This window comes from Pelodiscus sinensis, chromosome 15 (genome assembly GCF_049634645.1).
Source record: "Pelodiscus sinensis isolate JC-2024 chromosome 15, ASM4963464v1, whole genome shotgun sequence".
In the NCBI taxonomy this organism is placed as follows: Eukaryota; Metazoa; Chordata; order Testudines; family Trionychidae; genus Pelodiscus; species Pelodiscus sinensis.
Window position 1 is genome coordinate 6517440 of NC_134725.1, and position 25821 is coordinate 6543260.

The 25821-nt window shown below is 46.7% G+C and overlaps 1 protein-coding gene across 5 annotated transcripts in view; it reads left to right on the plus strand.

Moving 5' to 3' along the window:
- The first annotated feature begins 4012 nt into the window (after positions 1-4012).
- The window catches only part of MED15 (mediator complex subunit 15), a 40676-nt gene continuing 18867 nt past the window's right edge, over positions 4013-25821 (plus strand). For 3 of the 5 annotated variants that reach the window (XM_075897963.1, XM_075897964.1, XM_075897967.1), the window contains exons 1-8: positions 4013-4173; positions 16585-16672; positions 17471-17522; positions 18473-18502; positions 19813-20025; positions 20962-21233; positions 22270-22683; positions 23466-23555. In XM_075897963.1, coding sequence (XP_075754078.1) covers positions 4106-4173; positions 16585-16672; positions 17471-17522; positions 18473-18502; positions 19813-20025; positions 20962-21233; positions 22270-22683; positions 23466-23555 — 1227 coding nt within the window. In that variant the 5' untranslated portion in view covers positions 4013-4105. Of the gene's footprint in view, positions 4174-16522; positions 16673-17470; positions 17523-18472; positions 18503-19812; positions 20026-20961; positions 21234-22269; positions 22684-23465; positions 23556-25821 lie in introns of all 5 variants that reach the window. The other 2 variants (XM_075897965.1, XM_075897966.1) reach the window with 2 other exon arrangements.

Sequence of the window (25821 nt, forward strand, 5' to 3'; positions counted from 1 at the left end):
CGCCCGCAGCGGGCTGCCAGCCAGCGGAGCAGAGACTTGTGGGTGGCAGTCCCCACACCAAGGGCGGTGCGGTGCAAAGGCGCCTGCCTGCCAGCCCCACAGCCCCTTCTCCCCCCCCAGAAGAGAAGAGTGCCCGTAACTGATTTGTAAAGAGGGGGTGCAGAGAGTCACAGAAATCTCCCCATGACGAAACTATCTGTCCATTGACTCTGGAAACCCACCATATTTTCACAGTGCTTGGCTGCTTATTTCAGAACATCCTGAAATAAGCAGCCATGCACTTTATTAACATGCAGTTATTAGAGTAGATTTATTGGGACTGAGGTGATCTACATATTTAAGAGCTTCTCTGCAGCAGAGGCTTATTACACATTAATTTTAGTTTGTGCCAATGGATTAAAATGACCTGAGTACACACAGTTCGTAAAGCATACTGACTTGCTAGTTAATACGTATGGAATAATTCACTTGCTGGTGTGTATTAAATTAAAATAATTTAATTGCATGTTAATTCAGCATGCATGAATACTTGTGTGAATGCATTGCTTGAGTCATGCTAGTCTTAATGTAATCATCTCCTGTCTGGATTTCTATTTCTACTCTGTTAGACATAACACTACTAGTTACATCTTTTGAAATCTGTTCTTTTTACAGCATCCTATTAAAGTTCTTTGTCTGCTTCACCTACATAATCCACATAAAGCCCTGCAGAATGTTCCCAAACAGATATCTTTGCTTCACTTTTTCTCTCACAACTTCCTCTGTTCTCTGACTTTGCCAACCATTTACTTTGTCCCTCTCTTCTCCCATTTTTGGAATCATGATGTTGTTTCCTGACCCCTTGAGTCTCTAGCAAAGGAAAAACTGACTGACATGCTTACTGGGGAATGGAAACAGTGAAAATGACAATGCAGACAATGGTGTCCTATGCACAAAGAAAAAAAAATATAGGTTTTCTTTCTAATGTCTTTCAGTTTTAATAATCTAAAACCACAGGCATGAAAACACATTAAGCTCAGTGTGACTAATTTGCATGTGTAACAATAAGCATGTGTGTATGAAGAATTGGGACATTAGATATTCTCTGTGATTTTCAAAGGAGACTAAGGAAGCTATGCACAAATCCCTTAATTTCTTGTCAAAACCTCACCCATTACCTATAATTCTATTGTTCGAAGTTTCTACAGTGACTGGTCCTATCCACAGGTGCCTTACTCCTAAATATGCTGCTGTTGCTTTTAAGTGAATGACCAGCAAAGTCAGAGCAATTTGGTTGACATTTTCCTTATGAAATATGCTTTTAAGTGTGACATTTTCCCCCTCTGCTTCCTCAAAGATTAATTCTACAGTGTCTTATTTGCGTCAGAAAAATCCCATTACCAGATTATCACTCTTTACTTCCAACTTGCCTGCCAGGGAATGTATTTTCGTTTCCTTTTTCATATTTTTATGTATTATAATTACAAATCTATTAACATGCTATCTGCCTACAGCTATAGCTCTGAAAGCTTTGTATGGCTTCCATTTTGTAATATGCATGTGGATGCTCATACTTATAACATTATCAAGGTGCAACATGTATGGCTGCTTGTCTCAGAACATTTGAAACAATATCCTTTGTGGCAGAGTATGGGAGTGGGGGAGTCTATTGAGACTGGGCTTGTTGCTCATTACACTTTAAAATGTCTTTAAATTTCATCCTGATTGGCTGTGTCTAGACTGGCCAGTTTTTCTGGAAAATCAGCCGCTTTTCCAGAAAAACTTGCCAGCTGTCTATACTGGCTGCTTTAATTTCTGCAAAAGCACTGACTTTCTACTGTAAGAAATCAGTGCTTTTTGCGGAAATACTATGCTGCTCCCGTTCGGGCAAAAGTCCCTTTTGCGCAAAACTTCTGCGCAAAAGGGCCAGTGTAGACAGCTGAGATTTGTTTTCCGCAAAAAAGCCCCAATCGCGAAAATGGCGATCGGGGCTTTTTTGTGAAAAAGCGCATCTAGATTGCCCACGGACGCTTTTCCGCAAAAAATGCTTTTGCGGAAAAGCGTCTGTGCCAATCTAGACGCTCTCTTCCGAAAATGCTTTTAACGGAAAACTTTTCCGTTAAAAGCATTTCCGGAAAATCATGCCAGTCTAGATGTAGCCATTGTGTTTAAATCAACTGGAACTTGCATAACTAGAATTTCATTTTGAAAAGTACATGGAACCTGAACTATAAAAATACCGTTGATTGTTGCTCCCTAGGAATGTTTCTGAATTGTTAGAATGTCCTTTGGGTCTTTCCGTTTTCAGTTTTCAATTTAAATGGACGATAGATGTTAAAAGCACCTGAAGGAAATAATTTAAATTAACCTGAAGAATTTCCTTCTCTTTAAATTTCTCTGTTCCCATCTAGCCTTAATTTCTGTAACTGGCTTGCCTGGCCTTTATGTCTTTCACCTCTTCCTCCTGAAGTCTTCACAAATGAGGCTACCAAATTAAATTTCTTATCCCATCATTCCAGCTGTGTTCCCTGAATCTTTCTATTAGCTACTTATCTCTTATAGTGATAGTAATGTAGCTGTGTTAGTCTGGTGTAGCTGAAACAAAAAACAGGACTATGTAGCACTTTAAAAACTAACAATATGGTTTATTAGGTGATGAGCTTTCGTGGACTAGACCCACTTCCTCAGATCAAACAGTGGAAGAAAATTGTCACAACTATATATACCAAAGGATACAATTAAAAAAATCAAGACATGAAAAGGACAAATCAAATTTCAGAACAGAAGAGGGATGGGGGAGGGGGAGGTAAATGTCTGTGAGCTAATGATATTAGAGGTGATAACTGGGGAAGCTATCTTTGTAATGGGTAAGATAATTAGAGTCTTTATTCAAACTCAGGCATAAAGTGTTGAATTTAAGCATGAATGACAGTTCAGAGGATTCTCTTTCAAGTGTAGTCTTAAAGGGCCTTTGAAGCAGGATGCAGGTAATCAAGTCGTTGGGACAATGTCCTTTCTGGTTGAAATGGCAAGAAACTGTTTTTTCTTTGTGATCCTGTCTAATATCTGTTTTGTGGGCATTGATCCTTTGGCAAAGTGTCTGAGACGTTTGTCCAATGTACATAGCAGACGGACACTTTCGGCACATTATAGCATACATTATATTTCTGGATGTGCAGGAATATGTGTTCTTGATCTTATAACTCACTTGGTTAGGTCCAATAATGGTATCAGCAGAGTGAATATGTGGACAAAGCTGGCAACGGGGTTTGTTGCAAGGGAAGGTACCAGGGTTGGTATTAGTGTGGTATGTCCTGTGGTTGTTGGTAAGAATCATCCTGAGGTTAGGTGGTTGTCTATAGGAGACTATGGGTCTGTCTCCCAGAGCCTCTCGGAGTTTAGTATCCTGTTCCTGTATAGACAGCCCCTTCTGGCGCAAAAGCCTCTTCTGCAAAAATGGTGGCTCATTAGGTATGCAAATGAGGCCCGGCGATATTCCACGGGTAGCCTCATTTGCATATTTCTCACGCAAGAAGCCGCCAGTGTATAGCCTAGGTGTGTGGGTTACACTTATGCTAAATGAACGGTGCTAATTGGAACTAAAACTCTGACCCTGTGCTTAACTTTAAGCATGTGCTTAGTTCTAGTGACTTTTGTGACACTACTCCTGCCTTGGTTAAGCACACTGACTAAAAGCAAAGGAAGGTGCAAGACAGAAGAGTCTGTTTTTGTAAACGAAGCCTCTAGTTCTGGGACCTTTTAGGAGGCCAGTTCCCTGCGCCGCTCGCTGGCTCCGAGCAGCGCTGCCCACACCAGTGCCTCTGCAAAAACACAGCAAGCACGTGGTCTGGGAGCACTGCGCAGACTCACAAACCATGTAGCTGGCATCAGAACTACATCTCCCATCATGCATCGGGCCCTCCTCCCCCCGCTGTGACTATGGCAACAGCGGGACTACGTTTCCCAACATGCATTGCGGGAGGGGGAAAGCGCCTTTGGCGAGAGCGAGGCCGGCGGAGATTTCGCTTTTCAGCGCCGCGGCGCGCCCGCCGCGCCGGAAGTCGATGTCACTTCCGGGTTAACCTGTGGCGGCCCGTCGTCAGTGGCGCAGGGCTGCGCGGCGGCGATGGACGGGCCCGGGCAGGAGAGCGACTGGCGCAGCGCGAACTTCCGGCAGAAGCTGGTCAGCCAGATGTGAGTCCCGCCGCCCCGCCCCCCGCGCAGGGACACCGGCCGGGCAGCGCCCGGGGCTCCCCGCAGGCGCCTCCCGCCTCCGGCGCTGCTAGGCCGCGTGCGCTGCCCCCCCCCCCCCCCCCGCCTGTCCCCAACGCAGTCCCCCGGCGCCCGCCCGGCCCCTCCCCAGCAGTGGCTCGTGGGTGGGGGGGTCGGTAATTCCCCTCCCCCAGCAGTGGCTCGTGGGTGGGGGGGTCGGTAATTCCCCTCCCCCAGCAGTGGCTCGCGGGGTGGGGGGGTCGGTAATTCCCCTCCCCCAGCAGTGGCTCGCGGGGTGGGGGGGTCGGTAATTCCCCTCCCCCAGCAGTGGCTCGCGGGGTGGGGGGGGTCGGTAATTCCCCTCCCCCAGCAGTGGCTCGCGGGGTGGGGGGGTCGGTAATTCCCCTCCCCCAGCAGTGGCTCGCGGGGTGGGGGGTCTTTAATTCCCCTCCCCCAGCAGTGGCTCGCGGGGTGGGGGGGTCGGTAATTCCCCTCCCCCAGCAGTGGCTCGCGGGGTGGGGGGGTCGGTAATTCCCCTCCCCCAGCAGTGGCTCGCGGGGTGGGGGGGTCGGTAATTCCCCTCCCCCAGCAGTGGCTCGCGGGGTGGGGGGGTCGGTAATTCCCTTCCCCCAGCAGTGGCTCGCGGGGTGGGGGGGTCGGTAATTCCCTTCCCCCAGCAGTGGCTCGTGGGGTGGAGGGGGGGGTCGGTAATTCCCTTCCCCCAGCAGTGGCTCGTGGGGTGGAGGGGGGGGTCGGTAATTCCCTTCCCCCAGCAGTGGCTCGCGGGGTGGAGGGGGGGGTCGGTAATTCCCTTCCCCCAGCAGTGGCTCGCGGGGTGGAGGGGGGGGTCGGTAATTCCCTTCCCCCAGCAGTGGCTCGCGGGGTGGAGGGGGGGGTCGGTAATTCCCTTTCCCCAGCAGTGGCTCGCGGGATGGGGGGGTCGGTAATTCCCTTCCCCCAGCAGTGGCTCGCAGGGTGGGGGGGTCGGTAATTCCCTTCCCCCAGCAGTGGCTCGCGGGGGGGGGTTGGTAATTCCCCTCCCCCACGCTCCCCCAGTGCCCATTCCCCACTCCCCACCACGGACGCTCTCAGGAGCAGCCTGGCCATGCTGCTTCCTGCCCCTCCCAGCTCCCTTCCAGGGATGTAGCATTTCCGAGAAGTGGCTCATCGAATACTCGATGCAGTTCGCCCCAGTGATTTGGGGAGCCGAGCCGGCAGCGCCGCCTTTGGGGCGTAGCGTCTGCCCCCAGGGGCTGTTGCTGCACATCAAAGGCGAAAGCGCCACAGGGAGCACGGGACCAGCAGGGGACTCAAGCAGTCCCCCTGGTCTCCGGAGCGTTTCAAAGTGGCAGCGTTGCATGGAGCCTGGGGAGTCGTGGGGGAGTCTGAGTCCCCAGCTGATCCTGGGAGTCAGGGAGCATGGCGTTTCAAAGTGGTATAGCCGCATGGAGCCCAGGATCGTCTGGGGCCTCCTCAGCTGACCCCCGGGCTCCATGCGATACTGCTGCTTTGAAATACCACATGCAGCTTGGGGCCAGCTGGGGATTCCCCCGATGACATCGGGGCCAATTCGCCACCTTGATACACCACTTTCTCTTCTCCTCCCTTACTGCCTCCTTTTGATAGAGGCAGGAAGTGGCGGCAGGGCAAAGTGACTAATCGAATATCATGTCGACTATCTGATAAGCATTTTCTTATCGGATAGTCAACTAGTCCTTCACATCCATACTCCCTTCTTTTCTCTTCTTTGGGAGCATTGCCTGCTGCAGCCTCCTGAGCGACTTGGTGGCCTCTGTGGTTTCAGAGCACTATTGAAACAAATTGTTGGTTGTGTGGGTACTACACTTCTCTGTTTTGTTGCTTATGGGAAGCAAATAATTACAATCTTAACACTTTTTATCAGGATGCAAAGATGCTTCACAATTTAGCTACCTGGCCGTATTCTTGTAACTTTTGTTCCTGTCCTGTTTTATTTGTTGTGGTCTTCCTTGAGTCCCATGTCTGAATTTAGGTCATAAACTCTTCAGGCCAAGAAGTGTATTTGCTTGGTCCTGGCATGCTTTATGGATGCTCAGCCCTAATATGTTACACTTTTAATTTTTTCTGTCAAGTCACCTATCTTGCACAGAGACAATCTGCTCCAAGTGCCCTTGCCCCTGCAGTGCTGTTAACTTTTTTGCTGTCTGTGCACTGCAGTCTGTAGCAGTCTTCTGTCAGTGATATTTTTAAAAAATGGATCAGTACCTTCAAGAGAAGCTTAGGATAATAGAATAAGTAAATGCATCATTTTAGCAGACAAAACCTTAATTAAAAATATAATTTCTATATACAAAGAATGGCACTTAAACATTTAAAAATCTGAAAACTGGAAAGTAGATAATATTAAAATACGCTTTTGATTCATAGACTCTGTGTTTCCAAGGTTTGGATTCTCATTGTAATCAATGACAGTTTTTCTCAGGTTCTAAACTTTGTATTCTGCAAGTGACAATCCTGCCCTGAACTGCATAGCATATCTCAGAGGTAAAAGTAACCATATATATTATTTTTTTAAATGAGGTGCTGGTATTGGTGAATCAATATAATGGTTTTACTAAGATTGAGTTCACGTGTCAAATCTGAAATTACAGATTGTCAGTTTCATCTTGTTGACAATAGAATGAAATGAGACTTGCCACAACCAGGGGTTATAACAGAGGTATGCTCAGTGTGAAATACAGCACCATGGTTGGGAGCTGTTGCTTAGGAATGATTTTGAAGTCTGATCACACGTTGGTTCTTCTTTCTGTGCTTCCATTTTTACCTTCAATGAGTCATAAGTAACTGACATGGAAAGGAAATAATTAAAATAATTACTATGTAGATTTCCTTTAGAAAATGTTCTATAATCATAGAAAGTGTTTAACAAGATCTTGCAAAATAGATATGAAAGTTCACTAGTCTAGACACAAATCTAAGTTCATCTTTATAAGATGATAAAAACTAATTTTACTTCCCATTAACAATAGTCATGCTATTAAGAACGATTTAAAATAAATTAAACTTGTATGAAAGTATTCAGATGACCTCTTGTTAGAGACACACATGTGTAGCATAGCTGCATAAGTAGTAACAGGCTGTTTTTGTTTAGCGATGTTAAATTATGTTAAATCAGCTAATTGAGTAGTTGATGGAATTTCCATCAACTACTTGATATGGGGGGAAACTGCAGAACTGCAGTGGGGTTAGCTTCCTGCTTCGGGAGCTAACCCCATTTTGGATCTGTCTTTAGGCTTTTAATACATTTAAAAGGCAGAGGCGCAACAGGGGGAGGAGGAGCGGCAACACCAAGTGCGAGCCGGGAATTAGCTGTCTCCACTCTTGGTGGGTCCCAGACACTGCACTTCAGCTTTTCAAATGTATTAAGACCTGTGTGCCAGCCTCTGAATACCTTTGGAAAACAGAGGGGCAGCAGGCGGGGCTGGGGTGCGAGCTGGCTGGGGTGCTGATTCCTGGCTTAGGCTCTGCCCCTTCTGCGGAGACAGTTCTGGGGGGAACTGGCCTTTAAGATGGCTTCCCCCCCGGCATTGACTCCTGCTCTCTTCCCTCTGATAGAGGCAGCAAAGGGTGAGGGGAGGAGGGGAATGCAACTAGTCAAGTCACTACTCAGTTACCCAGTGAGCACATGCTTTTTGGGTACAGGTAGTCAACTAGTCACTTACATTCCTACTTTTGTTGCTTTAACTTCAAATGTGGGGTTCCCTCTGAGTCTTGATTTTAGGCATTTGCTGGAGATTGAGCATGTCATGGCTATTGCAAAATGATAGTATGGGCATAAGCAAAACATCCATGCTAGTCTTGTTTCAATTGTAAATAGTCCTGGATACTATTGACCACCACATTTTGTTGACTTTTCTGCTAAGCTTTTGGGAATGAATGGAAAGTTAACTCAGTATATTCTTTTGATAGAAATGTAGCCATGTTAGTCTGGTGTAGCTGAAATAAAAAAACAGGACTATGTAGCACTTTAGAGACTAACAAGATGGTTTATTAGGTGATGAGCTTTTGTGGGCCTGACCCACTTCCTCAGATCAGATAGTGGAAGAAAATTGTCACAACCATATATACCAAAGGATACAATTAAAAAAAATGAACACATATGAAAAGGACAAATCAAATTTCAGAGCAGATGGGGGAGAGGGGAAGGTAGATGTCTGTGAGCTAATGATATTAGAGGTGATAATTGGGGAAGCTGTCTTTGTAATGGGTAAGATAATTAGAGTCTTCATTCAAACTTAAGTGTAAAGTGTTGAATTTAAGCATGAATGACAGTTCAGAGAATTCTCTTTCAAGTGTAGTCTTAAAGGGCCTTTGAAGCAGGATGCAGGTAATCAAGTCATTGAGACAATGTCCTTTCTGGTTGAAATGGTAAGAAACTGTTTTTTCTTTGTGATCCCGTCTGATATCTGTTTTGTGGGCATTGATCCTTTGGCGAAGTGTCTGAGACATTTGTCCAATGTACATAGCAGACGGACACTTTCGGCACATGATAGCATAAATTATATTTCTGGATGCGCAGGAATATGTGTTCTTGATCTTATAACTCACTTGGCTATGTCCAGTAATGGTATCAGTAGAGTGAATATGTGGCTTCAAAGGCTAATAGGTGCTTATTCTTCCCTTCAGGAGTTTGTCTTGTGCATGGTTCCATCTTATTGATGTGCATGTTTCAACTGGTAGTGACTGTAGGATTGACGACGATGGATGACACTTAGGCTTTATAATTCATTCTGATTTAATTTGGATACTACAGTTTCAGTAGCGCTCTGCTGAGAGCACTGGGGAAGTACATGAGAGAGAAGGCTAAGGGTCATCCTGGATATGTTGGAGGCTGTGCTCCTAGGTACATGGAAAAGTTAGAGAAGTGAGTGGGGGCTGAGTGTGTCTTCTGTTTGAAGTGTTTGTCCTGCACTTGTCAATGTGATTCAGTCTATGGGTTACTCTCAGTCCGTTGCTGTTCTTGGCCATCAGACGAGAATATCATAATGTGTCATTTTCCACCCATGGCTACTCAGGAAGCAGAGACAGTTTCTCTGTATGTCTTGGTACTTGGATACATGCCCTTGTAATGAGAATATTACAGTGTGCTGTATTTGGAACTACACTGGAAACCTCCTGCTTCGTGTAAGGTAGAACTGGAATGGGATGAATGTAAACAGAATATGTCAGGGGTCTCCAAGTGCCTTGTATGGTACTTAATTATACTGTACTTACTATTTCTACGCTGTAAATACCTGGGTAGATGGTACTCATGGTTTGCCTCTGTGTGTTCTCGGAGTTCTTATTGGCAAGTTCCATTCTCACTATAGATTCCTGTCAGAGAGTTCCTATGGCCAGCAGCAGGGTGTGTTCAGAGAACTTGCATCACTAGACCTCCACACCATTCAACAGTTTGCTTCAGACTTGGTACATTACAAAACATATTTACTTGCACTTTGCCTTGGCCTTTATTAATAAAAAGGAATAGGTGATGGTATGGTGGTGGCAAATAAATAGTTGTTTAAAATGTATCTGTATTATTTATTTAGGGTGCTTATGTTTAATTCATCAGCAAGGTAGATAAAAATAAATTATTTTAAAAAGCTTGGGCCCTGTGCCCCCTGGCCACTATGCCTGCCAACACCCTCCCCCAGAGGCTTTCACAGCCAGAGAGCATGAAAGCTATGCTTTTCAGGCCCTCCCCTCCTCCCCGGGGGTAGGCATCTGGCTGGGGGAAAGGGTGCAAGAGCAGGGGAGGGTGCAGGAGCATGCTGAGGTAGGCATCTTAATGGCAGGGGTGAGTAAGTCAGATGGGGGTTCAGGGTCTTGGTGGAGGGGGGTATGTGAAGGGGCTGGGGGTGCGGGTCTCGGTTTGGGGGGTATGAGTGAGTGGGTTGGGGCTGAAGGGTCTCAGTGGTGTGGATGAATGAAGGGCCTGGCTTGTAGCTCTCAGTGGAGGGGATGAGTGAGAAGGGTGTGGGGTCATGCAGGGTGTTGAGTGAGTGGGTTGGGGCTGCACTGGCATTTGAGCCTTGCCCCCTCTCCAAGCTGAGACCCCACCCCCTCACTGCCCTGCCAAGCAGTGGGCTAAGCCTTGCACGTCCTTGCGCTGCTGTTCCCCCGGGGGGGGAATGGAAGCAGCAGCATATGAAGAGCCTTGGGGCTTTCTTCCCCTGCCTCTTGCAGGAAGCTGGCACTGGCACTCCAGCCTTGCCCTGCCCCATTAGGTTGAAGTGCCAGTGCCAGCTTCCTGCAGGGGTTGGGGAGACCCCCGAGGCTCCCTGCGCGCTGCCTCTTCCTCCAGCCGAGAGAGGAGGAAGGGAACAGCGGCACAGAGACATGCTTAAAGGAGGCTTTTCCTGCTGCTTGGCAGGGTGGTGAGTGAGGGGGATGGAAGTACAGCGTCTCAGCTTGTGGGGAGGCGAGGCTGGAGTGCCAGCATGGGCTCCCTCATGTGGGAGCAGGGGAGGCTGAGCTCATGTGTAAGGGGGTGGGTGGAGGGGCAAGAGCAAGGAAGCCAACAGTAGGGTGAGCGGGGAGCTTGCCATGTCCTCTGTCATTGCCCACAGGGCTCCCTCCGCTTTGACTTTGCCTGCAAGGGAGACAGACAGTACACAAAGAGCCCTTTGTGGTACGGCTGCTGCCCTGCACCCAGGGCTTTTCCACAGTGTGTGGTCTGCGGCCAAGCTGGGCTTTCCTCTCCTCTCTGTAGTGCTCTGAGCTCCCTTGGCTCCCCCAGCAGCGGGATGCAACTTGCTCCAGCCAGGGCTCCTTCCCAAATTGAGCGAAGGACCGCCTCGCTTCCTTATTCCCCGGCATTGCAGCATCACTAGGGAAAATCTCCCTCTTGCCCGCCCCCAACCTCGCCTGTTGACATAGCATTCTGTCACTTCACTGAAACATTTTTTATAGAGAGAGATTTAAAAATTGGATTTTTTAATTTAAATTGTTTTTATTTTTTTAATTATCAATGAAATGCTACATTTCTTATTTAAAAAAATGTTACAATGAAATCTTATCACAAATATGCTATATCTACACGTATAGTCTCATAAAAATGAACTAATGATCTGTCCAGCCTAACAACCAACTCTTGCTTCTTGAAAGCTGAGTCTTTTGTTTCTGTTTCTCAGCAGCCTGACATGCACATAGACCGGACAGGATAGAGGCAGCAGCGCGGGTTGCGGGACAGACTGGGTGGAGCTGTGTTCCACGGGATGCTGGTGCAGCCTCTGTTGGCGCTGCTGCCTCTGCCTTACATGCGGTTACATGACTATTCAATTACATACTATCTAACATAGCTAGTTTACATGTGGGGTGGAGGGCAAGCTGGAGCTGGTGCTTGAGAAGAGCTGGCTTATAAGCACTAGCTCCCACCTGCTCCCCCACTGCTACCTCTGATAGCGAGGCAGCAATTTGGGGGCAGGCAGCTCTGTAGGAACCAGAATGTGCAGTGGGGCTGGCTTGAAAGCTGGTGCCCACTGGCCCCAGCTACCCCCCAACTACCTCTGTGGATGGCAATGCAGGGGGAGGAGAGGTACCATGCGTACCAGTTTCTGCCTGCTCTTCCCCCCACCTGCACTGCTGCCTCTGTGGAAAGTTTTTAAGCTGGCTCCTCTGAACTCTGGTTCCTGCCTGCCTCTCTGCGTTGCTGCCTCTATGGGAGCTTAAAAGCTTGCTCCTCACTGGCTCCCATCTTCCCCTCACCCTTGGTGCCTCTGATATAAAGGCGTTTTGTGTGTGTGTGTGTGTGTGTGTGTGTGTGTGTGTGTGTGTGTATGTGTATATTGACTGATAAGCCCAGGCGTATCAGTTAATGGTGTAAACAGATAGACGTTAACATGCCTATTGGCAGGGCTCGACAAATAATACAGTCTACTCCCCTGGGGTGAGTTGATTGTAACCCGGAAGAGCCGGGTTCGGGCGAGCTGCGCATGTGCAGATCACTGGACAGCGTGGCTGGCAAGCGGGGCTCGCTGCGGTTCGGCGAGCCCTGCCTATAGGGATGCATGTTCTGGGTGGGGTTTGTGACCTGGTGCAGGGGCCACGTGTTCTCTGCATGCTGGGTGCCCTTTTGGAGAGACTTGCCATACGCTGCCTGTTGTAAGCACAGCCCAGGCAGCTGCCATTGGTTGGAAACTGGCCAGTGGGAGCTGGAGTATTGATTTGGGGACATAGGCAGTGCACAAAGCCCCTCTCCCAGTGGTATGCAAAGAGGATGTGGCTCCCACGTCCAGCCACTGAGAGCGGTGTGCAGGGATGGAGCAGGCAGGGAGTCTGCCTGAGGCTCATACTGGGCTGCAAGCCAGATCCAGCAATTTGGCAGGCTGGACTTTGCCCGCCTCTGCTTTAAGCAAACTGAGGTTCACTGTCTAGGAAACCAGATTTCTTTATCCCAACTCTTTGATCTTCCCTAGATTGAATCAAAGATAATAGATTATTCATTGCTGGTGCAGGGCTATGATAAGTTGAGGCATTATTTTACTGAAAAGGCATGGGGAGATTGTGGAAAGGTACAGGCCTTAGCATGTTTGGCATTGTGCTCTGGTTTGGCCATTTTCACAAGCCGAAAAGAAGCAATCCTAAACAATAGAAGTGCAAAACAGTCCTTACATTTAGAATAGAATAAATTCCATACCAAACTATTGATAGGATCCTCTAAGAAACTGGAGCTGTTTAGAATTAGGGAGGAACTTATCAGGAAACAGATGGTGGCCAATCTGAGAGAAGTTGGAAAGAAACAAAAAGTCAGGCCTAGTCTACACATCAGAGATTAGTTGACATAAAAAACAGGATTATGTAGCACTTTAAAGACTAGCAAGATGGTTCATTAGGTGATGAGCTTTCATGAGCCAGACCCACTTCCTCAGATCAGATAGTGGAAGAAAATTGTCACAACCATATATACCAAAGGATACAATCAAAAAAATGAACACATATGAAAAGGACAAATCACATTCCAGAACAGAAGGGGGATGAGGGGAGGAGGTAAATGTCTGTGAGCTAATGATATTAGAGGTGATAATTGGGGAAGCTATCTTTGTAATGGGTAAGATAATTAATGTCTTTGTTTAGACCAAGGCGTAAAGTGTCGAATATAAGCATGAATTACATCCCTCTTTGGAACACTGATTGTACCCCTCCTTCCACTTTTCCAACATCATCTATCTCTTTTGATTATTAACCCTTTGGAACAGGGACCACTGCATCTGTGACACTGCTGTGCTTCTCATAGAGGTGCATTGGGCAACGTAGATAGCTGCAAGCCCATGCCAACATCCTCCTGCCCCGTGACCTTACCATGCCCTCACCCAACATGTTTTTGACCCCATCCCATCCCCCGCACTCCCTGGAGCAAGGCTGCCTTTAAGAAACAAGCCTGTTGCTGCCACACAGTCAGGGGAAGTGGCTGTTGGCAGTGCATGACTCCCTCTTCCTTTGCGCCCCCTACCTCTCCAAGCATATTTAACGCCCCTTCCAGGCAGCAAAGGTTTCCTATGGAGCTGGATTCCCTGTCTTGCCACAAACTTCCTGCATATCCTTTGGCAAGTCACTTACAGTAAAATTTTCACAAGTGACTGAGGCACTTAGGAGCCTCCGACCTACTGACTCTCAATGACTTACACTCCTCAGTCACTTCCGTGTTTGTGACCATGTCCCTCGGCAGTAGAGACCGGGGGTGGAGGAGTGTAGAGCCCCGGATGTGTCACCATCTAACTTGGAGAGAGGGGGAGGGAGGTGCCTCCTGGTGCCACCTCAGCCCAACGCTACCACTGGACAAAATTGGCCATGCGGGCAGGGGGAGTGGCTGTAGGCGTGTTCCCTCCTCCTTTGACCCCCCCTTCCATCCCAAGCACATCTCATGCCCCCATGAGTAAAGGTGGCGGGGGGCGGGGGAGAGCATGGAGTCGCAGCCAGTCCTCCATCTTACCTGCGTGGGACGAGGAAAGGAGGCTCCTCTTGTTCTGTCGCTGTCTCAGCCCCAGCGTTGCTGGTGGGCAAAATCCCCAGCTGCTGCTGCAGACCAGCAAATGCTTATCAGATAGTCGACAGGCTAGTCGACTAGTCGCCCATCACCCCCACCTCCCGCTGCCTCTATCAGACAGAGGCAGCAAGTTGCGGGGAGAAGACAGGAGTACTTCAAAGCAGCAGTGCCGCACAGAACCCAGGGTCAGCGGCTCTGTATGGCGCTGCCACTTTGAATGCTGTGGGGAGCCTGGCTTCGGGCTGCTCCCAGCATTTCAAAGCGCAGTGCCACCTGGAGCCCAGGATCAGCTGAGAACTCTGTGCGGCATCGGCACTTCATGTGGTGGCATTTCAAAGGGGGCAGCGCTGTGTGGAGCCTGAGAGCAGCTGAGGGCTCCCCACTGAGGGTATGTCTACACTACCCTCCTAATTCGAAATAGGAGGGTAATGTAGGCATACCGCAATTGCAAATGAAGCCCGGGATTTGAATTTCCCGGGCTTCATTTGCATAAAGCCAGCCGGCGCCATTTTTAAATGCCGGCAGTTCGAACCCCGTGCCGCGCGGCTACACGCGGCACGGAGTAGCTAGTTCGGATTAGGTTTCCTAATCCGAACTAGCTGTACTCCTCATTCCACGAGGAGTACAGCTAGTTCGGATTAGAAGCCTAATCCGAACTAGCTACTCCGTGCCGCGTGTAGCCGTGCGGCACGGGGTTTGAACTGCCGGCATTTAAAAATGGCGCCGGCCGGCTTTATGCAAATGAAGCCCGGGAAATTCAAATCCCGGGCTTCATTTGCAATTGCGGTATGCCTACATTACCCTCCTATTTCGAATTAGGAGGGTAGTGTAGACATACCCTGACTGGGCTTCGGTACTTTCGCCTTTGAAGAATAGCAACAGCCCTAGGATTGCTACACCTCAAAGGCGGAAGCACCCTATCGACTAATTGAATAGCTGATGCAAAAATGCATCGACTATTCAATTAGTCAATTACCCTATATTTAACATCCTTAGTTGGGAATTGCTGATCTACTCAACTAGTTGCTCCCCCGGCCCTGTATCAGAGGCAGCTAGGGTGGGGGGAAACAGGAGCTGGTACTGGGAGGAACCGGCTTAAAACCTGGTTCCCCCCAGCACTGCCTCCGCGGTGCCTTCCCTCGCCCCTGACTGCAGAGTGTCCCAGCTTCCCACTGGGACCCCTGTTGCTGAACTGCTGAAGTGAAGCAGTCTTTGTCCGTGGCAGCTCGGCTGTGGACAGAGGCTGCTTTGGCCAGGCAGGCATCCCAGCTCAGTCCCGGCGCATGCTGGGTCCAGGGCCTACCCTTGCTGCAGCTCTGCAGTTTAAATGTACTAAGAGCCAGATGGGCAGGCAGTCTGGCTCTTACTACATTTAAAATACAGAGCTGCAGCAGGAGTAGGTCCCGGACCTGGCCTGAGCCAGGACCTAGCCGGGCTGCCTTCCCTTATCAACTAATTGAGTAGTTGATAGAATTTTTATCAACTATTTGATTAGCCTGTTAACCACATCTTAACATTTCTACTTCCAAATTAGTGTCTTTAAATGGCACTGGGCTGAAAGTAGTATGCAGCCCCCATACCACAGAAGGTGTTTATGTTATCCCTCTGACCGTAGATGATGATCTCCTATACACCTTGAAATGAAATCAGTTATTGAATTGCATACCATCTGTATCTGATTGGAGGTATTTCTAACCTCCATTTCTTCCTTTCTATCAAGGAGATAAATAACTAATTTGTCTATGTGTCTTAGGGATGAGAATAACTAGTCAACTACCAGATAAGCAAATGCTTATCAGATAGTTTACAGGCTAGTCAACTAGTTGCTCTCTCTCCCCTTGCTGCCTCTATGAGAAAGAAGCAGCCGGGGGGAGAGTGGCGGGGGGGGGAGGGGTACTTCAAAGCGGCAGTGCCACATAGAGCCCAGGACAGCTGGGGACTTGCCCTGCTGATCCCAGGCTCCATGCGGCACTACCACTTTGAAACGCCACGTGGAGTCTGACACTGGGGCCCCGTGCCATTTCAAAGCGTCAGCGCCCCATGCAACCCAGGATCAGTGGGGAAGTCTTCAGCTGACCCTGGGCTCCACATGACGCTTTTGCCTTTGCTACACTTCAGGGCAGCTAGGACTGTTGCTACACTAAATGCATCGACTATTCGATTGGTCAGTTACTCAACATGTAACATCCCTAGCCTGGTTATCTGCTGTTGATAATCAGATTTATGTGCATGTAAATCAACAGTATTGCTTTCCTTTGTGTGTGATGTATGCATGAATTTGTCAGTGTTTCATTGTGAAAAGTTGCCATCTATCTGTTCCCTTGGTAGGTCAAGATGACTCTGCTGGCCCCAGTTAATGGGCTTCATGGATTCTGTCTCTTGTTTTGCAGCGATGAGGCCATGAGGAAGGCTGGTGTAGCCCACAATAAATCCAGCAAAGATATGGAGAGTCATGTTTTTATGAAAGCCAAAACTCGGGTAAGGCACTTCCGTATATTTCCAATTGTGTCTGTCTCTGGGAGTAGATAAGCCAAGTGCCCAAAACCTGTCAGTCTATCAACACTGGTCAGAACATTTGCATAAACGAGGTTAAATGTAAACAGGAGCATTTAATGTTCAAGGAAACCAAAGGGGGTTGCACTTTATGTACAGCTTAGCATGACTTAATTACCCTGCTTAGGATTTTTGCCATCCCATGCAGTGTAACTGGATTAACATAATTTTTAAGTGTAGATCTGGTTTAAGTATAGGCATTGGGTGGTCTATGCTGAAAACTTACATTTGTATAGCTACATCTCTCATGAGGAAAAATCTACCCCCTGAGAGATGTAGTTATGCTATTGTAACCCCCTAATGTAGACAGCACTGCCGCTTCTCTAGATGATGAATTAATTTCAGCAATGGGAGACCCCTTTCCGGTTGCTATAGTGTGTCTACACTGAAAATGCAACAATAGCACTTGAAGTGTAGGCATAGCCTTTGTTCTTGTATAAACATACCTACAGTATGTAACTGTATTGGCAATTGTCTCCACCTTCTACTGAGCATTCACTGTTCTCCTCCTGTCCTGCATAGTTAAACACAATGCTTTTTTTAATAGAACTGTCCATTTTAGAGCCTGAGTAGATCCTGGTCTGTTGTTAAAGTATGCCAGTCCTGCAGGAGGATGGACATTGCCACTCCATCAGTGTAAGAATGTGAAGAAGGGAAACACTGAGGGATGGAGTGCATTGCTTCCCCGTGTTGTGCTAATCTATGACTTGTTTTCAATTTTAGGAGGAATATCTTTCTCTTGTTGCCAGACTTATTATCCACTTTCGAGACATTCGTAAGTAATCCTTGGATTTTCTTGTTACAGTTATAGCTAGGTTCATGAGTAGCTTGAATCTGCCAGTTCTGACTGGGGCAGGAGTTATTCTAGTGGTTTCTCTATGGGGTCTGGGCCCAGCTCCTGAATGTGTAACCATCTTCACAATGTCTAGAACTAAAGAACCCAGTAGAAAGTTATCAATAAGCAACATTTTCATTTTACCAAATATTTTCTCTCAGCTTACCCTCTCTTGTTTTCATCATGGCCAGAATGCTGAAGAGCTTCAAAGTGGTTGTGCTTCATTTATTTGCTTTACTTTGATTTACAAATTAATGTTTCACAGCTGGGTGCTTTTTAAATCAAGTACATTTTCTCCTTGGCATGGACCCTGTAGTTAGGGTATCTGCCCTTCCTTTGAGTTTTGTTCCTTCTGAAATAAGTTTCTGGAATGGAACAAACATCTCAGAGTGCTTATGAGTCTTCCTCTGTGTGGAACTGCTATAGGAAGCCACCTGTCATACACTGAACCAGGAAGCTATTTAGAGTAGCTGCTTTAGATGCTTGTCCCATTCTATAGACAATTTCACAAAACAAGCGTTAGTCTTGAAGCCTGAGTGTGAAATCTGATTTGTAGAGCTCTTAAATTGACAAACTGTGTGGGATATTGGTAGCAATAATTGACATTACAGAGCTGTCTGCAGCAGCACTTTGTGCTCAGCTGGGATGTTAAGTCCCTGATGAGGAAGTAACCTTACAAGCTCTGTAGCTTGCTGCCGGTGCTAAGGAATCTAGGTAAAATGTTTGGAGACATATTGGCATTGGGCTAACTAACAGAAAGCAGGTTTTTGTGGTGGTAATGTATTGGTTGTTGGGAACAAAAGTTTACATTGCCATGTATTTATGATCACCTGTTCAATGCAGTACAGCAAAATGTATAACTTGTGTATGTTTTCATTCCTATTTTCTAGTCAATAAGAAATCTCAGGCCTCAGTCAGTGGTAAGAGCATTTTTTCAGTCTAAGTAAAAAAAAAAAAAAAAAAAAAAAAACTGTCAATATTTTTGGTGACGTATAAACTGGGGAGGGAATACTGCATACTTGCAGCAAAGGAGGGCAACTGAAACTGTTAATCATACTGTGATGAGGAGGAAAGTTCTAGTGAGCCTTCTGGACTCTTCACATATGGCTGTTGCATGGAACATGCCTTTGATTCTACCTCTGTACTGTCTACTAGTGTTTATCATTATTAAACCTATGCAACAAATGCCAATATTGTGATATGTACTCTTCAGCAGGGAGCAGCTGAGTTCCTCCCAGCTTACCTTCCTGCAGTCCTCATTGGTATTTGAGTTTGATACCTGATACCTCCACGAGTCTGTGGAGTAGTCCCATCAACTGGAACATGTCCTGGTGGACTCTGCATATGACTAAAACAGTCTCCTCTGGAATTGTTAATCTCCCGTAAGGGAATATATAGCAAGGCACTGTCTGTTGCTGTTTCCTCCCAGCATGGATGGAAGATGTGCTGCACAGTAATGGTAATGCCAGCACTTGGAGGTGCTCCAAAGTTATGTCCACTTCGATCTCTGCCCTTGGAGGAAGGCGCATATTACACAGGAAAAGCCCAGGCTGCTTATATTATTATAAACCAGGCATATATTACTTGATAAATAACAGTGATGTTGTTCTGAAAAGCTGGTGATGCTTTTCCCTAGTTTATCACCCTCTCTCTGAGGAAGGAGTGCTGACCATAGGAATCTGAGGAGTGTAAGGAGCTTCAGTGTGCAGTTTAGAGGAAATGCCTTGCAAGGCGCCTCAGGCTGGACACCTGGTCTTCTGAACACTCTCACTCCTTTCCCAGGACAGAAGGGACCTAAATGGGAGCCATCACATCAGCGTGCTCTTATTTCCTGGAGTTAAAGGCAACGTATCCCATGTGGTAGCACAGAGCTCTGCTGATAGCATGCTGTGGCTGCCATGTCTTGTCTGTATACCTAGATATCTGAGAAGTGACTAATGATTTCACTTTTGTTATATATATTTAGCATTTGTTTGGTGTTTTGAGGGTTATTTAGAAATTAGTGAAGTGATTTAAATACACAAACACTGTTGTCCACAATTTACAGATGGCAACACTTATGTAGAGCTGCTGACTCAGTGGCAGAATTATGAGTGTAGAATTCAAGTTGGACCTGTAGTCTGATGCTGAATCCTCTAGCCCAAAACTTTCTTATGGCTCCGCAGCACAGAGCACTATTCTGTGGACAAGTCTTCATCTTGTTCACTTAGTACTGATGTTGTATTGGCAGATCCTATGAATGCACTGCAGAATCTAACAGGCGGCCCCCCAGCAGGAGCAGCTGGAATGGGCATGGCGTCACGAGCTCCAGGAGCACCAATGGGTGGGCTGAGTGGACTTGGGCCAATGGGGCAACAGATGAGCCTTCCAGGGCAACAGCCTCCTGGAACCTCTGGGATGGCCCCTCATGGTATGACTGGTGTGTCTGCAGCTACCCAACAGAGTAAGTATATGCTATGCTCCCATCCTCTGAAATTAAGTTAGTTTAGGCTTCCAGTGCAGAACCCTTTTCTAGGTTGAAAGGAGGAAAAAATTACAAAATACTCCTTAGGTCTGTTTTTATTGCTTCAGGCAGGATGTTTGGGGAATATGATATGGGAAAAACACTGATATGGGAAAAACAGATTTAAATCAGGCTGAGGAAAGAGATAGTGGCCTTACAATACCTCCATTCCCACAATAAATGTCCTGCCTAGACTTGCTTGCAGTGCTGTAGCTGTGTTGGTTGCAGAGTATTAGAGTGAAGGAGAAAGAAGGTAGTATTTTTTGTTGGACCAACTCTTCTTTGGCTCTCTGTAAGCTTGAAGGCTTGGCTCTCACCAACAGAAGTCGGTCCCATAAAAGAGATTACCTCACTCAGCTTGTTTGTCTATCCATATGTAACATTTGTGGCTTTCCACTTGGGTGTGGATTCATTTGCTACTGCATTTGAGACTGAAGTGGAGTATTCTGAGCCCATCAGAACTGCTCCTCCTTTGACCAAAGATTTCTTTGTAGAACAGTGTGAGACTTTTTCCTTCTGTTCCTTTCAAGGGTATGAACGAGCTCACGCTTCTCCATCTCCTTACTGCAGTTCTTAATATATTGAATTAGATTGTAGAGTCAGCCAAAGCATCGAGGCTTAGATGAAATAGAAGTAAGAAATGCCATGACAGTGCAGATAACAGTTTGTTCAGATGTGTTATAACATACATCTGGAATTGAGGGGTTATAATGAGTTAATGGACTAGCTTATCCACGGTTGCTACTAGCATGAATGTGTGCTGGAAAAGAAACCAAGGTACCTTAAATTTCCGGTAAAATAGTTAGGTTGAGATTACCAATCTGTTAGACAGCTGTCCACGTTTGTCACATTGTATACCCGCATTCTGGCTTTCAGCACAGCTCCAACTGCAACAGATGGCGGCGCAGCAGCAACAGCAGCAGCAGCAGCAGCAGCAATTTCAGCAGCAGCAGGTGGCTTTGCAGCAGCAGCAACAGTTCCAGGCACAGTCAGTCATGCAGCAGCAGTTCCAGGTCCAGCAGCAGCAAGCGGCAGCAGCAGCAGCTGCACAGCAGCAGCAGCAACAGCAGCACCAACTGCAAGCAGTCCAGCAGCAGCAGCATATGCTGAAACTGCAGATGCAGCAGCAGCAGCAAAATCAGCAACAGGTAATGAACAGCAAAGCAGTCACATGGATGACCAATAAAGCCCCTCAGCCACTTGTCAAATGGACCCTTTCCAGAGCTCTGGCTTGCATAGCCATATGACGTATCAGCTTTCCACACTAAGACCAGGTTTACACTAGACCAGGCAGGTTGGCTTACTCTATGTAGAATGCGTAGCTGGAGTCGGTTTACCGTAAACTGAGCTTGGCGGCGTCCCCACAGTGAGGGGCGGCTTCCCTTACTCCTCATGACTGCGAGGAATACGAGAGCTGGTTGGAGCTTCCCTCAGCATTTGATTTGCAGGCCTAAATCAGACCTGCTAAATTGAACACCAGAACTTTGATGTCAGCAGTGAGTGTAGACATACCCAAAGGGAATTAACATGCTTCTGCTCATGGTCAAGGCATCAGCTTGGGCTAGTAGAGTTCATTGGCAACAATTGTGCTCTATTCTAGAGAAGAGAGATTCTTTCTTTTCTTGATCAGACTGATCTTTCATAGCAAGGAAAAAGCCAAGGATTTTGTTGCCTTCTTGTTTGAGTCCAAGTGTCACGATGCACAAAATGAATTCAGTTCTGTGTACTCAGGTATATGTGGATGTGCACCACCAATATAAACACACACCTTTGGCTGTGGGCGCTCTGCTAATCAGCTGGGTGGCATTTGAATCTCTCCTGGGTGGCCGGACAAGTGCTCAGCTTAAAGAGAACAATAGTGGACAACCTGCTTTCCTCCCTCCCTCCCCTCCCCAAAGTTCCCTCTAGAAATAGGAGCTGTTTTATGTCAGTTGTGTGAATTACTCATTGTAACTCAAAAAAAAATTGAGGTACACAAATGTCAAATGGCTTTGTGCCCATCTGGAAAGGGAACTGAGAATAGTAACAGGATACAGGTGAGGTGTTTGAAGCCTAAGGCTTCAGAGTGTAGGATTCTTCATCTGGGCTAAGTGCTTTAAGTTAGTATGCTGCCTGCCACTGGCTTTCATTCTAAAACCAAAGACACTGCTGGAAACTTTAGCACCCTGGCTTTTCCTGTTTTAGATGCAGCAGCAGCAGCAACAACAGCTACAGCGAATTGCTCAAATGCAGCAGTTACAGCAACAGCAGGCAGCTCAGGCTTTGCAGCAGCAGCAGCAGCAGCAGCAACAAATTCCACAGCAACAGATACAGCAGCAGCCACCTCAGCAAGTCATGCAACAGCAGATACAACAGATGCAGCAACAGCAACAGCAACAGCAGCAGCAGCAGCAACAACAACAGCAGCAGCAGCAGCAGCAGCAGCAGCAGCAGCAGCAGCAGCAGCAGCAGCAGCAGGTTGCTCAGGCTCAGCAGTCTCAGCTTCCACCGCAGTCACAGCCCCAGCCCATGGTCTCTCAAGCACAGGCAATCTCAGGACAGCTCCCTAATCAGGTTATGCCTGTCACTTTTACCCAGCAGCAGTTAAAAGCCATGCAGGTGAGTGCGTTAAAGACCCAAAGCCAGTGGTTGTGTGCTCTGAGAGCCACTAGGGAAATAGAAAAATAAATAATAATAAGTCTTGTTAGTGTGAATAGCTGAGGTGTGAAATCGTGTGACATGTTAAGAGGCTACCTGTTAACCTAGTGCATGCCTAAGAGTGCTAACCACTAACTTGCATTGCTTTATTGCTTGCCAGCTCAGCATAGTGCTTTGCTAACAGTTGTGGAGCAAGTCTATGAAATTGTTCAGTGTATTAAAGAGAGATGCTAGTGTTTGAAATGCAGTTCCTCTGTTGCCATTGGTGGGACAAGAAGATGAGAAATCTCAATTATATAGACATAACATTAAATTCTGATGAATGCTGATCTTGCTAGAACACGAGCAAAGTTAATCGAATGCCTTAATACATGTTAGGGATGTTGACTAGACGATTAACCTATAAGCCTGGGTTTATCAGTTAATCTTGACGATGCACATTTCTCCTCCCTCCTCCCCCATTGCCATTGTATCAGAGACAGGAAGGGGGGGGAAGCAGGAGCTGGTGCTGGGAGGAGCTTACTTAAAAGCTGGTTCCCCCAGCACAGGCGCTGTAGTGCTGCCTGTCCCCCTCGCCGCCTGAGTGCTTGCTCGATCAGGCAGCACATGGTGTGGAGAGCAGGGGAGGCTGCTGCAAAGCAGCCTCTGTCCACAACTGGTCCCGACCTCCCCATGGACATAGGCTGCTCCATCTCCCATAATCAGCACACATGTTTACTCCCGACTTCTTTTTAACGTTCCAGGTAAGAGCTCAACTGGTGCAGCAGCAGCAGGCAGCAGCAGCAGCCCAAGCAGCTCAGGCCCAGGCTGCTCAGATGGGAGCGTCAGGACAGGTAAGGGCCCATGGAGTCACCGTTAGTAGTGCAGGCCTGTAGCAAGTGCATGCTAAAATTGAGCATGGAGGTGGATTTTTGGTGGCTGTCTGAGGAGGACTCTAAGATCAGTTGTCTTTACAAAGGAGGTATGAGTGAGTCAGAGGCAGGATTTCGTTGACATCTTCTTTGTGCACGCTTGTCCCTAGTAGGTCAGATACTGCTGCCTGGAGTGACCTAGCAGTGCACATTAAGACTGTCTTTGGTGGTCATGCGATAAGTCTAACTTTATTCCTGGAGTGTTTCACTTCTATTTCCAAAACTGTTTCTGAGGAGACTGTCTTGTCATGTAGACTTATTTCTCTACTGTGAACTGGTGACTGCTGGTCTATACTCAGATGTGATTTCTCTTCCCCATCTTCAACACACAGTAGTAATACAGGAATTTCTGGCATGTTTCCCTCCCTCCCCAACCACACTTTTCTTGTTCCATTATTTCCTCCCCCCTGTCATTCTTAGTACAGTGGACAGATGTTGCTACCTCTTGTTTTGAATGTGAACGCTCAAGATAAATGGTACATGTAAATGAGTAGCACAAAGTGCTGGATGAAAACTTGTCCAGTGCACAACTCAGTTTCCTTAACCTGCAGTATACTCCAGCCTCAATGCCTGTGCTCCCGTGTGTGCCCAGCACCAAGGGAAGACTATCTGGGCTTGAGTTGAACCATGCTTCCCATCCTCCCTAGGGATCTCATATAATGCTTGGTGCTTGTCATTTGTACTGTTTTACTGATGTGGGTAAGTATAATTATCACCATTTTTCAGGAGGGGAAACTGAAGTACATAGATGAAGTGACTTGTTCATATTGTCAGTGGCACGGATGGGAATAGAATTTGGTTCTCCTTGACTCCCTGTCTACTGTATCATGCTGTCTCCAGTGCAAAAGTAATGGCCTAGAGATCTTATACCCTGTCAGTGTTTAAAGTTTGTGTAGATGGTGAGCTGTAACAGTTGGTGGCTTGTCTCACCTGTATCCCTTAGGATTTGTGCTAGGAATAGGATAACTGAAAGCCACTTTTCTTATTGATGCTGTAGTTCTGCTAGGCCATTATTCTGTTTCTATACTGGGCCTTTTATATTTCTTACGTTATGTTGACACCAGATGAAAGATGAACAATGGTAAGTACAGTGGCAATGACACCGAACCTATTCACTACAGTTTAAACATGTGCTTATAAAAGTTTTTTGTTTTGTTTTGTGAATAATCTCCAGGTGGGCGCTACAGGGAGTTAAGGTTGCAAGCAGGATAGCTGTCATATCATTAATTTAGTATTGCTGTCCGTCAAATGGGTTGTGTTTATATGGGGGGCATTCTACTTCCTGCCCTGGTTAAATGAATTCCTCATACAGGTGACTTAATACCATAGTGCATCTAGAAAGCTTCTGGTGATGGTGGTTGACAGCTGGTTTTGCATCCACGCTACATTAACATATGGGATAAACTAAACTAAGGTGTAATTCAGTATCTGTCACAACAGTAGGGCTGCTGAAAGCTCTCTGAATCCCCCTGGCAAGCTTATTCATGAAGCTCCATGTATAGCCATACTGAGACAAGGTAAATAAATTAAATTAATTCTCTTCTGTCTAGTAATTAAACATGTTCTTTTACTTTCATGTACCTTGTAGAGTAAAATGTTTATTTCCATATAATTGTGGACTTCAGAGCATTGATTGGATTTTCCTGGATTTATAAATAACATCTTTTGGGGAGTAAATTTTATCGATTACTTTTAGTCAATTAACAATGCTTCCTTAAAATTTTCTGTAAGGCTTCCTTGAATTCTAGAGTCTGTTGTGAGGAAGTTTTATTATAAACATACCCTATGTCCTGTAGTTGTCAAATGGTCAGGGACTCGGGGATCAATGCTGCTATTATTTGTATTTTAGCACCAAGGAGTACCAACCAGTATATGTGTCATTTTCATTTAAGTCTCTGTGAGGTAAAACTAAAGTAATTCCTAAATTCTAACATGCCTCAAGTGCGAAAGTTCACTGATTTTGTTCAGACACAAGCATTCTGCTGCTTATGAACCAACCCTTTGAGACTGTAACGGTGCTCACAGATCGAGCGGATAGTGAAGTAAGCAGTGTTCTAGTGACAAGAGCCTACATGAAGTGCTATGAGATCACACTGGATACCACACAAAGGAATCATGACCTAAACTTAAGTTTAAAGTTTGAGCCTCTCTTGTTCTGCTTTGACTTATTCCAAACGTTAATGCTCAG